The sequence below is a fragment of the Scylla paramamosain genome, chromosome 23 (assembly GCF_035594125.1).
Source record: "Scylla paramamosain isolate STU-SP2022 chromosome 23, ASM3559412v1, whole genome shotgun sequence".
In the NCBI taxonomy this organism is placed as follows: Eukaryota; Metazoa; Arthropoda; class Malacostraca; order Decapoda; family Portunidae; genus Scylla; species Scylla paramamosain.
Window position 1 is genome coordinate 2321574 of NC_087173.1, and position 14864 is coordinate 2336437.

Below are 14864 nucleotides of genomic sequence, written 5' to 3' on the forward strand. Positions count from 1 at the left end.
CCATAAGATGGGAAACATGTCCTGGCCACAAACAGTGACTAGTTGGAAGAATACTGTCATTGTAGTATTACTGTAAGAGGTCATTAGAAGGAACAAAGCAAAGGGAATGGAATCCCTCTTGCATTTGCCACATAAAAATTCCCCTTCTTTTCCACTAAACTAAAATTTGAGAACAACTTTGTATTCAAAGAGAATTCTGTAATGTGATCATTTATTTTTTACAATGATAATCATAGAAAAGTAAATAAATATGTTACTGCCACCAAGAAAGGAAGAATGCTGTTATGGAGGGAAGTGACAAGTGAGGCTTTGACCATGCAATGGGCAATAACTGGAGAAAGGAAGAGATGGACATTTCTAAAATAGCCGTACCTTTGAGACTAGATCCCTGAGGGGGAAATGGCATTGGAGGTATTGAGTATTCAGGCTGGTGCTCCTTCTCCTCCTCAGAACTCCCTCAAGATGGTGGCCATGGCAGAAAAGTCACTTTTGCCTCAGGACATAGTCAAAACCTTGGATGTCACCTCGCTCCTTCACTCTGTTGAGCCACTTTATTGGCAGCAATCCCTCTCACATATGACCCTTCACTTTCAATCATATACACATTCCTCACTCATCTATTTCAGATAGATAGATAGATAAATAGACATGCATACAGATATTTGACATGTTATTTGACTTGTACTCCCATGTTGTCTTTAATCATGCCACATTTACTATATTTTCAATCAAACAACTCTATGATCTATTGATATATCTATCTATATACTGGTTTGACATCCCCCCTTTAAAAGAGGTAGCCAAGACAAATTGTCTACATAACATACATCAGCTTTCATTAAGATACTCTCACATCTTAGCCTCTAGAGGAGAGAGTACTGATCCAAGTTGCACTAAAGTGTATGAAAATCAGTCCTTCCTCTTCTAGATGGAATCACCAAATCAATTATTTCATAACAGAGCCAAGATATAGTATCAAAGTGTATCAAAATGACAAGTTCAGAATTAACCCATGAAGAGTCTATAGAACACTGTCAACCAATGAACACCTTTTGTGACCAATAAGATCAGCCAATCAGCTTGAGACATAGGATTTAGTCCTAATGCCTCACTGCCTCATTTACCACTCTGAGTAGTTTATTGTTTATGTCAGTCAACACTAGTTTTACAAGTCCTGCTTGTTTAACTCATGTCTACTTGAATGTAGTAAAGATACTCAGATACACAACCCACCTAAACATCTTCAATTTGTGGTAATAGAGAGCAGCAAATATTTACTTATTACTTCCCACCCAAACTAGTTTCCATTGGATCCTAGAATCTGATGAGGTTTTGAAGCATCCTTACATGATGCTTACAGGGATCAAAGACTATGTCATTCCTGGATTATTACAGGTCAAGTGGCTCAAAAAATTGTATGTAACCTATTTAAAGGTACTGAGTTGCAACACACTGACTAAGGATGTAGCAGGCTAATATATCATTTTTTTATTAAAATTCTTATAAAAAATAAATTTTAGCTGCATTATTGACAAAAATATATTTTCATAAAATATAAAAAATTATCTTAACAATTCAACCTGATAATGGTTTTTAGTAAGTATCAATGAGTGGCTAGTAATGTTCCACTTAAGACCCTTACCCTTGAAAATATATATCCCATTTATATATATATAATATATATAAAAAAAAAAAAAAAAAAAAAAAAAAAAAATTAACTACAAATTAATTAGAATTTGAGCAAGTCTAAGGTGGTCAATAACACAACTACCCGCCAGAGTCCTCGTGTGGATAACAGCACCGCTCTACTGCCCACGATGGAAGCCAACCTGAAAGACAAGGCTCACACTGAACACAACCATCCAACAAAAGCATGCAGTATTTCAAATTTGGTAACAATGTACAAAAAAATTTTTAGTGCAAGAATCTCAAGCAGTGTTGATCATTTCATCCACATCAATTACAACAAAATATACGGTCAAATGAAATAAGCACACACTAACTAACATTTCAGATTAGATTATTTATCCTTAATTCTCTCACTTCTGTTCATTATCATTCCTGATTTCAAAAGTCAATGATGTATGTCTTTACATAAAATGCCCAACATGACTGCAGTATTGATGTAAGTATACTTCACTGCTCTATTTAAGGAGAGATGGGGCCAAACTGACTTCTTCAGCTCACCTCTCAGGCATTGACAGGGTGCAGTGGAAACAACCCAACTGCCTCCTTTGACTACACCCTGTGCATCCTCCAGGCCCAGCTCCCTCTTCAACCCCACATGCCACCCGGGTAGTTCAGCCCCTTACAGCTGCTTCACCGGCTGGGTGGCACCGGTCACGTCACCAGACCCAACCTGTTGCCACGCCTGTAGCCTGCATTGCGGCCTCTGTAATAAGTTACCTGGGGAGGAGAAGGCGCTCATTAGCATGTGACTTTTGCCCTACCAGTTGATCTGAAAAGTACTTTAAGTGTGGACTATCAATTATTTTTACATTAGAAGTTGGTATACGTTCACAGGATTTCAACAATAAAGAAACAATCTAGCTTAGGTATGTTCAGGGGTGCACTTCCTCAGGTTATTGGTACATTCGCATTGAAAATTTCACCATTTAAAAATTTCATGTCAATATGTAATTTAACAATCTTAATACTGTTAAGAGACAAAGTATTACTTCAAATAGCCCAAATAGCCCATCCCATCACTCCCTTCAAAACCCAATACTGGATCTCACATGATTGGTATCACTAAAAGTAGTAATGGCAACTCTTGAATTACCACATGTATTCATCACAATCCTTTAATCTGGACCATTTTTCACAGTTTGAAACATTATATAATTCTTGCCTAAAATCAATGCATCATGGGGATTACGTCAGTAGTGCTGTGTGCTATAACCCGTAAAGGCTGGGTACCTTTATGGCAAGAAATATTGTGCTCATCATAAAAGTAAATAAAAGTGCAGTAAGAGATTTAACATGTCTTAACATCCCTGAGGATATCCCACTCCAACTTCAACACCTGGCTAGTTTTATTGAAGTACAAGGAAATGGGTAGATGATCTATGATGATTATGGGGTGCATGACCTCCCTTCCTGACTCAAAAAAAAAAATGGAAACAAGGGAACTAATGCACTACTCAGTTCCTTTTCACCACTGTTACATACTTTGGCCTGGTTAGCAGAAAAATGCATTTTCATCTATGAAAATGTCAAGCTCATTTTATTGATAAATAAATAGCCAATTTTTAGTGAAATTTCCCAAACCTATTGAACAATCACAATGTTTTGGCATCCAGTCTTTATGGGTTACAGAATCAACAGTAAATGGGTTACCCCAGGAAGGAGGAGGGGGCATGTGGGGTGGAGGTTGTCCTGCGTAAAGGGAGGCACAGTTACTATGGCACCATGGGTAAACGGGCACTGTTCTGAGAGAGAAAAAGCCAACTCCTTGTAGTCTAGAGGTTATAAGCAATTCATGTTTAATTTTGTGGTTTTAATAAATCTGGTGCCAGAAGTTTTAAGGGGTGTGGGGGGGAGGGGGAGGAATTATGAATCTAGTAAAGAAAAACAGGGTCAGTTGGCAGATTAACTTTCAGAGTTAAAAGTGATCCCAGCCTCTTTATCTTTCCATTGTTTTCTTCAAACATCCTGGCAAACAAAGAAAACAAATACATACAGATTAAATGAGTGACTGCAGCATCACCTGTATGAAGCATCTGCACTGAAACTTTTTACATAAAAACTGATGATGGGTCTCAAAGGTAAGGGACGGGATAATTTAGTACACTGAGCAGAGGCCCTTCCTTTCTTTCAGTGCTTTGGTTCACTCTGCCCCAACATGACATTTATACCAACTACTTAACTGATAGCACACAGTAAGATCATGTCTCAATGAAGCAATCCAAAAAGTCATAAAGCACATAAAGATGCTTTATGAATCCCACACAAGTTCTCACACTCACAACAAAGAATAGACTAAAGGCTTTTGTCTTGCACTGACATTTAACGCAGTTTGTATGTACATAAGATTATCAAGCCAAACAAGACTTTTCTGAAATTGTATCACTAAGATTCACTCACTTGATTGAAAAGTTAAAATACATTTCTGCATATACACCCATTCTCTCTCTCTCTCTCTCTCTCTCTCTCTCTCTCTCTCTCTCTCTCTCTCTCTCTCTCTCATACACACACAATATGCACATAACCACATTCACAAATACATTACCTGTCTAGGCTGCCTTTCTCCTTTCCTCTGTAAAGGTAAAAATGTCTGCTGTGTGTTAAATAGCTTTCATTTGCATTTAATTTTTCTTTTCGAGACTAGGATTACCTACGGTAAACATGAGCTAAGTGGAAAGACGTCAGTGGTAGTTGTCCATTGAAAATGTGATTTATGTCGCTTTTCTTATATTTTCCTGATACGAAGATGAGCAATCAAGTGGGAGAAGGTGCAGCAGTTTTAACAATCCATTACAATTTCACAATGTAATTAATAAGTTTTCACAGGATGACGGCTCAATGCCTCTTAACATGTATCAAGTGCTGCCTTAAGTAAATCATGGCTGCATTCAGCCTCAACACTGTCTCTCTTCAACTATTTCAGTAAACTTCATGCCCTACAGGAAATCAACAATACCAAACTTTGGTCTTTCGGACACAATATTTGTCATCAATCAATACATTCAATATGCAAGATATAAAAAGTTTCACTAATAATTTGCTCACTTTTCGCATTATGATTTATACTTCACCATATGGAAAAATATCAACACTGCTTAATCCTTATTCTGTTTTTCATATGAAGTCATTGTAAAATTTCCATGCCGTTCCAGAATTACACAAATATACGTATACATAAACACCACCAGAACCAGCAAATTTATCAAAATTTATATTTCTTGTCATCAAGAACCTTGAAAATTCTATATAATTATGCACTTCAATCGAAATAACTTTATTCTTTCTTAGCCCCCCATTTCACTTCCTCCTCCATCTCCTCCTCCACCATCTCCTCCACCTCCTCCTCCTGAAAATACAAAGGTTTACAATACAGTTTCTTACTCACTGAAGAATATCAATCCCTAAAATATTTACTGAGTAGTCTTACCTTTCTCTGCAAATCTTTCACATGGAGAAGTCTGCAAGGAGTTTTAATGTCAGGAGACAAGCTGGTGACAAATTATTTGCACTTGGTACTTGACCCTCGTCTCATTCTAATTCATCTGAAAACCAGTCTAAATACAAGTGTTACTCTCAACATTAGTGCAAATAGCTAAAGATTTCTTGGTATACTATCTGACCACGACTTGAGAATCTCCAGTCCCATCCAGCCAATGTCCTAATGCCGGAGTATACAGCCCATTACTTAATGCTGAGTAGCCCTAACATAAAACACCTCCAGTAAAATGTTAAATAACCCCTGACATAAAATAGGAGTGTTCAGGAACAAGACTCGTTCTGATGCCTTCATGCTATTTTCTTCCTAATTTCATTAGCCAAATGTCAGTTTCTCTCCTGTTCACACATGTAGAGATAAAATCTATAGCTAAAATCAGTATATGCAAATGCCCACTGCTTATATGTAATTCAGATGCACTGATGCAATCATGAACATTTTTTAGCAGTATTTAATTTAAATCTATATGGTTAAAACAATATAATCTAAAAATTTCTGCACAACAAATGCTCTCTTTTTAAGTGTGGTTTGCAAATTAACAAAACTGAAATGCTGAAAGATATGTAATTATTCACCAAATATTATTCCCATGCTCTCTCTGTAAGCTTATATATTTTAGTTTTAACACTCACTATACATTGGTTGCTCCCATTCAAAACATTTTTCTCATGGTCTTCTCTTCTAAAATTTTACTTGCATAAAGCACTGGTGCATCTTTGATGCCAGTGTGTCTTCCTAACCTGGCAACATTGCACTTGTCAGTAGTATATGATGCATAATTGCCTACTCTGGACTGCGCATAATGCTAAGGACATAATCTGCTATCACTCTGGTTGGCAATCAGAGAACACCTAATTGAAATAAATACTTTGGAATACATGTATATGTATGTAATCAACATATATAAAGAATCACCCAAAAATTGCAGTTCCATTAAAAATGCCCCATTTCCTTACACATATTATGCAGCAAATGTGAAGAGATGCGCATAACTCCAAAAATTATTATTTACATCTAATATATAATGAAGATAACTAGCATAATACTACGTCAACCAAGATATGATTTCAGAATAATGTTGAAAATGAAATGTAGGGGCAATTACAGCAGTCCCTTACTTAATGTGATCTTGAAATAAAACAAACAAACCAAAATGTGTGAGCACTATGATCAAGCAGTAAATTTAGGCCACAGGCCAGGAGCACAGGCCAGGAGCACCTCTTCACATTTACCTATAGTGGATCATTACTGAAGGAACGATTTTACCTGTACACCTGCAGACAACTGAATGCTTTCCTCTCATGATGTCACAACATAACAACACTGCATGCACAAGGTGTCCCACCGCAGCTAGTCACCAGGGGCCACCAAGTTTATTATTACTGATGAACACTGGCAAAAAGTTTATGAATCTACAGACCATATTGATGGATCATATGCTCTGAGACTTCTCGTTTTATATATTTATCAAAGATGCAAACCACTGTGAACGATTCATGGTGTTATCTCAAGTTGTGAGTGCTTGAGACAGTTCACAAGACTTTTAATGAATGACAGGTGGAATTGGGAAATTGGCAATATTTGCATAATTCTTAACAAACTGTAAGAAAAGGGACAGACTATCACTCTAGGCCAAGTGAAGCCTTCTTGTCCTGCCAGACAGGCAATGATGTGGCAGCACTTGGGCTGTGAACACTGAAGACTGTCACCAGATTTCAAGAAAAGAAATAATGACTCAAAATGATACTGTCTGCATCAGCCTTATTGTATCCCTCTTATGCCACTTACATCCCTCATCAATTGCCTCTTTTATCAAATGCAAATGTAAAAGATTTTGTTTCCTCTTGTAAAGCATCTAAGTATTTCTTCTCAGCAATGACTCTAACAGACTAATATCCTGTGACATGGAGACCAGAACTATACAACATAGTTCACACAAAGTCTGACCAATACCAAATGTATTTGCCATCTATATGTTCATTTTCTCCAAGTCTATATGCAGGGCAGCTGTATCAGAATCTGACCTGTTCTTCCTGTGGTCTGCAAATTAATACTAATTTCATCATCCAATCATTAATGTTGACCTTCAGATCGACACTTTTGGGTGTAATTGGCATCATGAAATTTACAAGGACAGGTAACATGCAATATATGAAGAAAGTTTTGCATCAATTAAGGGTACAATTGGGCAATTTAGCAGCCAGAGGAAGTGAGAATACTTGGTTAATGTTTGCTAAATCAATTGATTTATTTGGTATTTAATAGTGTGAAACCAGAAGAAAGGGAGAAATATACTGTAAAATGAAAACTAGAAGAGAATCAGTTATGAATACTACAGAGAATAAAGGAATACTGGGAATAGAGGAACCACAAGTGCTGTGGTATAAATGGGACCAGGGCATGTGACAACACTGCACTACAAGTGGCTATACATGTTGTAACTGAATCTGCTTACTGGAACTGAGGTAAAGAGTGCACACAACAATGATGAACATGTGGGACCAAGAAAGGCCAGAGGTGAGTGGTTACCACTAATTCAACACTACATGTTACTATTAAGTTTCAATTATCATTATTGATGTATAGGCAATCTACACCTGGAAGAATGACATTACATTACACTGGATTTTAGTTCTATCTCTACTTTTTAAAAATTTGTTACCAAAAACTTCATTGCAAACACCAGCATGAACTACTAACTGCACCATGCTGCTGCTGCCACTCATCACTTTACTGTGGACACAGGAACCATCTCTTGCACCAAACACAACATGGAACACCACACTCAGTCTTACATCCTAGCATTCCACTCATGCCAGGGCCAGTGTCACATCTCCACTGAACTCATTCACTGCAGTCACTTCACACACAGGCCAGTAATAGTGGAAAAGTAAACATTTCTACAGTAACTCATTCCATATATTTCTCCCCATAATTTTTATTTCCTTATTTTTTGTTGAAAAGACCCTACCTGGTTTGATAACTTAAGTGATTTGGAAGTTATGCAGGATGCTTATTTTCTGCAGAAGAAAAATCAATTAATACATGCACCTAACTTAATTCAAGTTTTAACACACATGAGAGTATAGGCAGAGCAGAACCTATGAGCACCACTTGATTCAACTCTGGAGAAACAAGCGTTCATATAAATTAAAATGTTAGTTTTGGTCCACAATTTATAGTAACGTAAGGAAATGCTGCCTTTTTGGCAGTTCTCTCCTTAAAGGAAAGACATCAGTAAAGTGAAATGTCATATTTGGTTCTACAAGACAAATGTTTGGTTTTAACTTGAGAAAAGAAAAAAAAAAAAAAAAAAAAAGTGGGGAGGAAGGGGAACCTGCCATTCACCAGAAAACATCTTTGCTTCCAAACAGAAGTGAATTTAAAGTTATTTCCATGCTGATCTGTATCAAGACAATTATGAATGATCAGAGTTGTCTCAAATGTAACTGCTTTTCAAGAATGGACATTTCCCTTTTTTAACACTTTCAAAAGTTGATGTTAACATCCAACAAATGACATCAGACCAATCAAGTGACAAATAATTCAATCCATAGTTTCTTATCCTAAATATAGCTTGGCCTCCTGGCCACACACTGCTGCCACAGTGGAATACTGAGAGCCATAAGAGATGACTGAGAGGAAAGTGTGAGGACTAGGGACCCCACTCCATACCCTAATGAAGATGTCAGTCTGGTGTAGATACATTTCTTAATAGAGTATTAATTATATTAACTCATTTTCCATGTGGAGTGATGAGTATGCATAGTCTGCAATGATAATGATCAGAAATCTTCATTTTTTGTGTTAACATTGAAAACTCAAATTATCCACATCTTGTTCTCAGCCACCACCACATGACTGAGAGCTTCCCATACACTCCTTAACATTAAACCTTCATATTTTTTAATAAGCTGAGACAAGAGATTATGGCCAATTTATTGGACTTAATTGACAATTGGCTTCAAATTCTGAACTACTGTGGTTCACATTCAGTTTCTAGTCATGTTTGTGCAAAATTAATACCAAATTTAAAGAATCAATCAGCAGTGAGTAATAGATTTTTATGACAACAAAGTTTATGGAGTTCACCAATTAAAATACAGGTAACAACACTGAATGCTAATACTAAGCCTGTAATGCAATGAACAAGCCTGTGACCTAATAATGCAATGGGGTGATGACACACCATGAGAGAGGTTGGTGGTCCGTAAAGGCAGGAGGGGAGCTTGAGAGCAAGTGAATTTGTTCTAGACAACAATGGAATGGCAGAAAAAAAACCCTAATGCATACACTCCACAAAAATATGAATAAAATATAAAATTCCTATACTAATTTCAGTTGCATACATGTAGGATAAAATTGACACATGTCTAATGCAAGGCTCAAAATAGTAAATGTTCTTTATCTAAGTAAAGGAAAGTATCCTCTATTCATTAGTCATGAAGTTTCTTCTCTGTTTAGTGATGACATGCTGAAGACATTGCTCATTGCTTATTGCCTTCTCATGTAAAATGAGAGGAAATTCAGGTTTTGTGCTGATATGTTTTGCAGATGTTGGGGAATCATCAGGGGAGCAGCAGAGTGGCAAGCAAAGCTCACTTGTGGATAAACCCAGGTATCATGTGGCAGTGTGGCTGGAGAGACACAGGTCATCGTGACAATATTTTCTCTGGGAATTGTTGCAAGCACTGAAATCCTCTAGATAATGATAAGTATGCACCAAACTCATGGAGAATGAACACAACAGTGCCTCTTATCAATGGCAGGTGTGTTACCCAGTGGTAAATGTCATATTGCCTCTTTTTCACATGACTCTAAACTGAGCCCACACAGTATGATGCATTTTTACCCATATTAAGAATAAAACAGCAACTGGTGAGAGGCGAGATTTAAAGATATTACCGAAGGAATGTAAATAGTAAAATGTGATGTCCCTCCTTACATCTCAGCTGGATTTAAAGTGCAAAGTCTATAAGGCTTCATGGCATCCTGTACCTTTGGTTCATCTGACCCTCACATAACATAACACTGCCAACTAACAAATGCTGGCAGGTTGCCATGGCAGGCAGTGTTGGTTCTGAAGGATCAACATGGAATGAATCATGCCTCACCCATTGGAAGTGAAGATTCACAAGGGTGTTCTCTCTTGAAGAGATTATGTAACTAACTGAAACATGATGGAAAATGTAAACATTTTACCATAAGTTTCAATGACTTCAAATGTTCATCATGCCACAGGTCATTTTGACAACACACACACACACACACACACACACACGAGTGTGTGCATGCACATGAATACACACGTGTACATGCACACACACACAAGCAAGCATACAAACCACATAATAGATTGTTAGGTCCAGATCTTGCTGAATATGTTCTTTTATACCTGGTAAGTTGTAAAAGACAACAAAACTTAAGGTAATATGTCCATGATTAGTGTAATTCATGTATTTACTGCAATTCCTAATGGTAATGGATGCAAGCTTGTAATGAATGTAGCCTAACTCTAGAATTAATTTATATATCACTGAATTGTCATCTATATAAAATTTTTCACTAAGCTAAATTCCTTTTATATACACAACATAAATTATGCATCAATCACAGTAAATGATCAAGGACAATACACTATTTTGAATACTTATCTAATTTCAAATTATTTTGACATTTTCTTGTCATCACTAGATGCAGCCAAGCACAAGACCTGTTTATACAAAGCCATATTCATAATATTCAATAAGAAGAATCAATACACACTTAAGTTTACAAGAATATCCAAGTATAAATTTTTTTAATGGATCTGTTACACAAGAAGACTTAAAGTTCTACACATATCAACTCTAACATTCCATTCACTTATGATATTTTTCAATGAGAGCCTAAAATAAACTGAAGTTGTTAAGTGATTCTCTCTCTCTCTCTCTCTCTCTCTCTCTCTCTCTCTCTCTCTCTCTCTCTCTCTCTCTCTTTCTCTCTCTCTCTCTCTCTCACACAAAACATATGCATACAATCACATAGTTACCTTCTTGTTTCCATACTATACCTGCAGCAGGTTGCAATTGGATCCATAAGTCAGCACATTGAAGGATAGAATAAAATATAATTTTCCTGGGGCTGAGCTATGTGTCACACACAGTGCGGTGATGAGGCAACTCCTTTTTTTTTTTTTTTTTTTTTTGCAATGGCAATTCAGTCTAATCAAATAACTGCTTTTGAAAAATGTCAGGGCTGTACAGCACACGACTGTTCACCATAAAAAATAAGTTACTGTGTCCAAGAACAAAGTTCAACCTGTACACTGATGCAATTTTTTTGGGAGTTGAACTCTTTAGTATTGAGTCCACTTTGGCATCCTTTCCTCCATTAAGGTACCTTGGTTTTCAAAGTCTACAGCAGACTGAGGCCCATTCTTCTCCTAAGAGGTGAGGGCTAATCTAGGCTGTCTCCAACTTATTATTTTTTTTCTATTACCTGTGAATGCAGTTATGTAAGATGAGGCAGGCTGTTTACACAGTCCTCATGACTCATTTTAATGATTAGAGAGAGAGAGAGAGAGAGAGAGAGAGAGAGAGAGAGAGAGAGAGAGAGAGAGAGAGAGAGAGAGAGAGAGAGAGAGAGAGAGAGAGAGAGAGAGAGAGAGAGAGAGAGAGAGAGAGAGAGAGAGAGAGAGAGAATTGGACAGCTGCTTACATCCATCCTTCATTATTCTGCTACATCTTGTATTACTTTTATATTTACTTGTATTTACTTTTATAATAAAATTCAGGATCACATTGAGGATATGTGGTGTTCCTTGATGACATCACAACACTTAGGTGCTTGTTGCATTCATGAGTGAATTCCTTAACATCTGTCCAAGTAGCAAAACAAACAAGATAAAATTCCGTAGAGTACAATGCTGTACTCATCCTCTGGTATGCCAACAAAGAAATTTGCTACCTTGTGCACAACCTCTATAATTTTCCATAATATTCCCTCTTCTTACTATAGTAAGGATACTTTCAAAGTACAAATTTTCTAGATGGTGACTTTTGTTTCTTAAGAGCCCACATTTTTTTTTCTTTCTTCTAAATGATCAAGACAAGTAACATCCTTGGATCTAGTTCCTTTAAACCATTACAATCTTCAAACAGCCAGGATGAGTAATGTCATAAACATCAAAGAGTAACTTCCATTAATGTTGTCCTAACCCAACACAAAAAGCTGGTTTGAGCCTCAGCTAACTGGTTCTCTAAACACTGTAAGCAACCAAAGAGGGGTAAATTGTGCCTCTAACTGCACACTTTATGGTTAAGTCCTCATCCCAGGTTTTTACTGAAACAAGGCTGATTATTCAGGTGATTTACTTTGAGGCTCATCTAAGCAGTTAATTCAAACCTGTGGTCCAGTAAGTATCTCAACTGTAACAAGAAAATCTACGATACCTTCTCAGCCACATCAATTGACCTAAAATCCTGACTCATCTCTACTCAGGAAAGGCACAAATAATTTATTTTTTCTAACGCAGCAGCTAATGTTACTGCAATGCATTCTTCACAATGCATTACCACTGGCCTACATGAGTTCTATCATAACCATACCATCAGACCTAAGACTGATCTCATTCTTCCTGGGGAGAAGTATTGCCTCAATATTTACTGCTGGAATATTATTTGATGGTCAACACACATTCTTGTTCTTCCACATTTGCTAGTAGGTGACAATAGTAATTCTTACTATCATTAATTATTTTCTTGAATTATTCTCCAAAAATAAACAAAAAGGCAGTTATAACATTCCTTACTTAAAATTTCAAGGTTTATGACTTAAGAAGTTGATCCAGAGTGCTCTCTCTAGTCACTTTAGGATTGAGTGGCTGTCCAGAAAGGCACAGCAATGCATACAGAGGAATGATAAATGTGTGCAACCTTTCCAAGCAGTTCTGGCAGATGAGTGAAGGACTGTGGTCTGGCACAACACTAGGTCGTTTTACCCTCGGGTAAAGAGCCAAAACCAGTTTGAGCTACTAGGCAAGGAAAGGTAGTAGCTAATTACACATGTATTAATTTTAAGGATTACATTTATTGTGACAACAATTATTCATACAAATTATGAAATTTGAATTTGATCTTTTGTACACTTGACAGAATACTAGGATATGATAAAATAAAATAAAATTAATGCTTTACCAAAATATCTAATGCCTTTTGACATAAAACACCTGACATTAACTTATCCTACAATGATTTGGTTGAGTGATAATATACTGAAATCCAGCTTGGAATATTCACCATCTTAAGATACGGAAAAACTACTTCCTAAGTTAATTTCATTCTAATAAGAAAATTCTTATTACAGTCATCAAAACTATATATATATATAATAATACGTAGTATGGGGGAAGCAAATGGTTTTGCAGAAAGGATATATAATGCTGCAATAATGGATACTGAACCTTTCTACAGTATTCTGAGCTATTGCCCAAACTGCAGAGAAACTGTGATGGAAGGATATATAAGCTAGAGAATTAGTGCAGATCAAGCCATTCATTCAGCAGCACACAACAAGTCTCACTTGTGCCTCATTACTTCACACGGCAAATATCTGCTTCCCGCTGCACAGTGAAAACATTCCCCAGCAGCTGCCCTCAACCCAGATGACCCAAGGCTGAGGTGAGCCAGCAGGGCATTTCAATGCAAGGCACAATGGAAAATCAGACAAGGCATGTGAAATAATGATGCAAAAAAAAAAAAAAAAAAAAAAAAAAAAAAAAAAAAAAAAAAAAAAAAAAAAAAAAAAAAACTCATTGTACTAAGGTCTCTTGCTTCAGCCCAATCCCTCTTCAGCCAATCCACCGGCAGCGAACGCCTGAACAGCCGCTGCTATTGGTACGCTGGCCGGGGGGTCGGGTCAGTGGAGGGGGGATGAATGGGTCAGCACTACCCCCAGAAGCCTCATGGGCTGGCCTATCATCCACGTCTAGTAGCGTGCCCTCTTGGCCGGGCCGTAGTCATCATGGTCATTGCGTCCCCAGCGGCTTCGGCCAACCTCACGGCCTCTTTGGCCGGCGTAGTCAATTCCTTCCTGTTCAAAGTTACGCCCGCGGTTGAAGTTTTCCAAGAAGGTGTTGGGGTCCTATGTGAGTGGATGCAACGAAATGAAGATTGAGGGAGAAATATGGTGAATATGAAGTTTTTTTCCCTTTTTTTTTTTTTCTTTGCAAGCCCCAGCAATGTGATTGTGTTCACGACATGCCTACACATCCCCAAGAAACAAGTGTACTGACTACGTCACAGACACTGCCAACACCCCAGCTGTGTCCTGTTTAGTCAGACAGCATGTAAGTGGTAAATACCCTTTCACCCTCACTAATGTCATTATATGAGAAAAATGAATCTAGTCTGAATTTCACGCCAAATTCATGCCACATTAGTGACACCCTGATTGCCCTCAACAGAGTTGGGCATCCTTTGTTTGATCAAATCCAAATTATATTTTCTCCAATGAAAGAACTGCAAAACTGAAAATAAAATCTTTCAGACTTCAGAGTGGTAATGAGCAGCTATGGATACACTATAGACTGAAGCTAACCAGAACAACAAAGCCTGACCTGGCTAGCAAGCTGATAGTTCTTTGGTGTGAGAAATTAGTCACACCAGTGGTCATTCATGGGAATAACCAAAACTATCATAAG

The 14864-nt window shown here is 37.3% G+C and overlaps 1 protein-coding gene across 9 annotated transcripts in view; it reads right to left on the reverse strand.

Moving 5' to 3' along the window:
- Window positions 1–200: 200 nt before the first annotated feature.
- LOC135112002 (hrp65 protein-like) overlaps window positions 201–14864 on the reverse strand; it is a 31555-nt gene continuing 16891 nt past the window's right edge. For 3 of the 9 annotated variants that reach the window (XM_064025790.1, XM_064025785.1, XM_064025787.1), the window contains 4 exons: window positions 5114–14305; window positions 4232–4258; window positions 2188–2406; window positions 201–1829 (listed from right to left, as the gene is read on the reverse strand). In XM_064025790.1, the coding sequence (XP_063881860.1) occupies window positions 14150–14305 (156 nt within the window). In that variant the 3' untranslated portion in view covers window positions 201–1829; window positions 2188–2406; window positions 4232–4258; window positions 5114–14149. The remainder of the gene's footprint in view (window positions 1830–2187; window positions 2407–4231; window positions 4259–5113; window positions 14306–14864) is intronic. The other 6 variants (XM_064025792.1, XM_064025788.1, XM_064025793.1 and 3 more) reach the window with 3 other exon arrangements.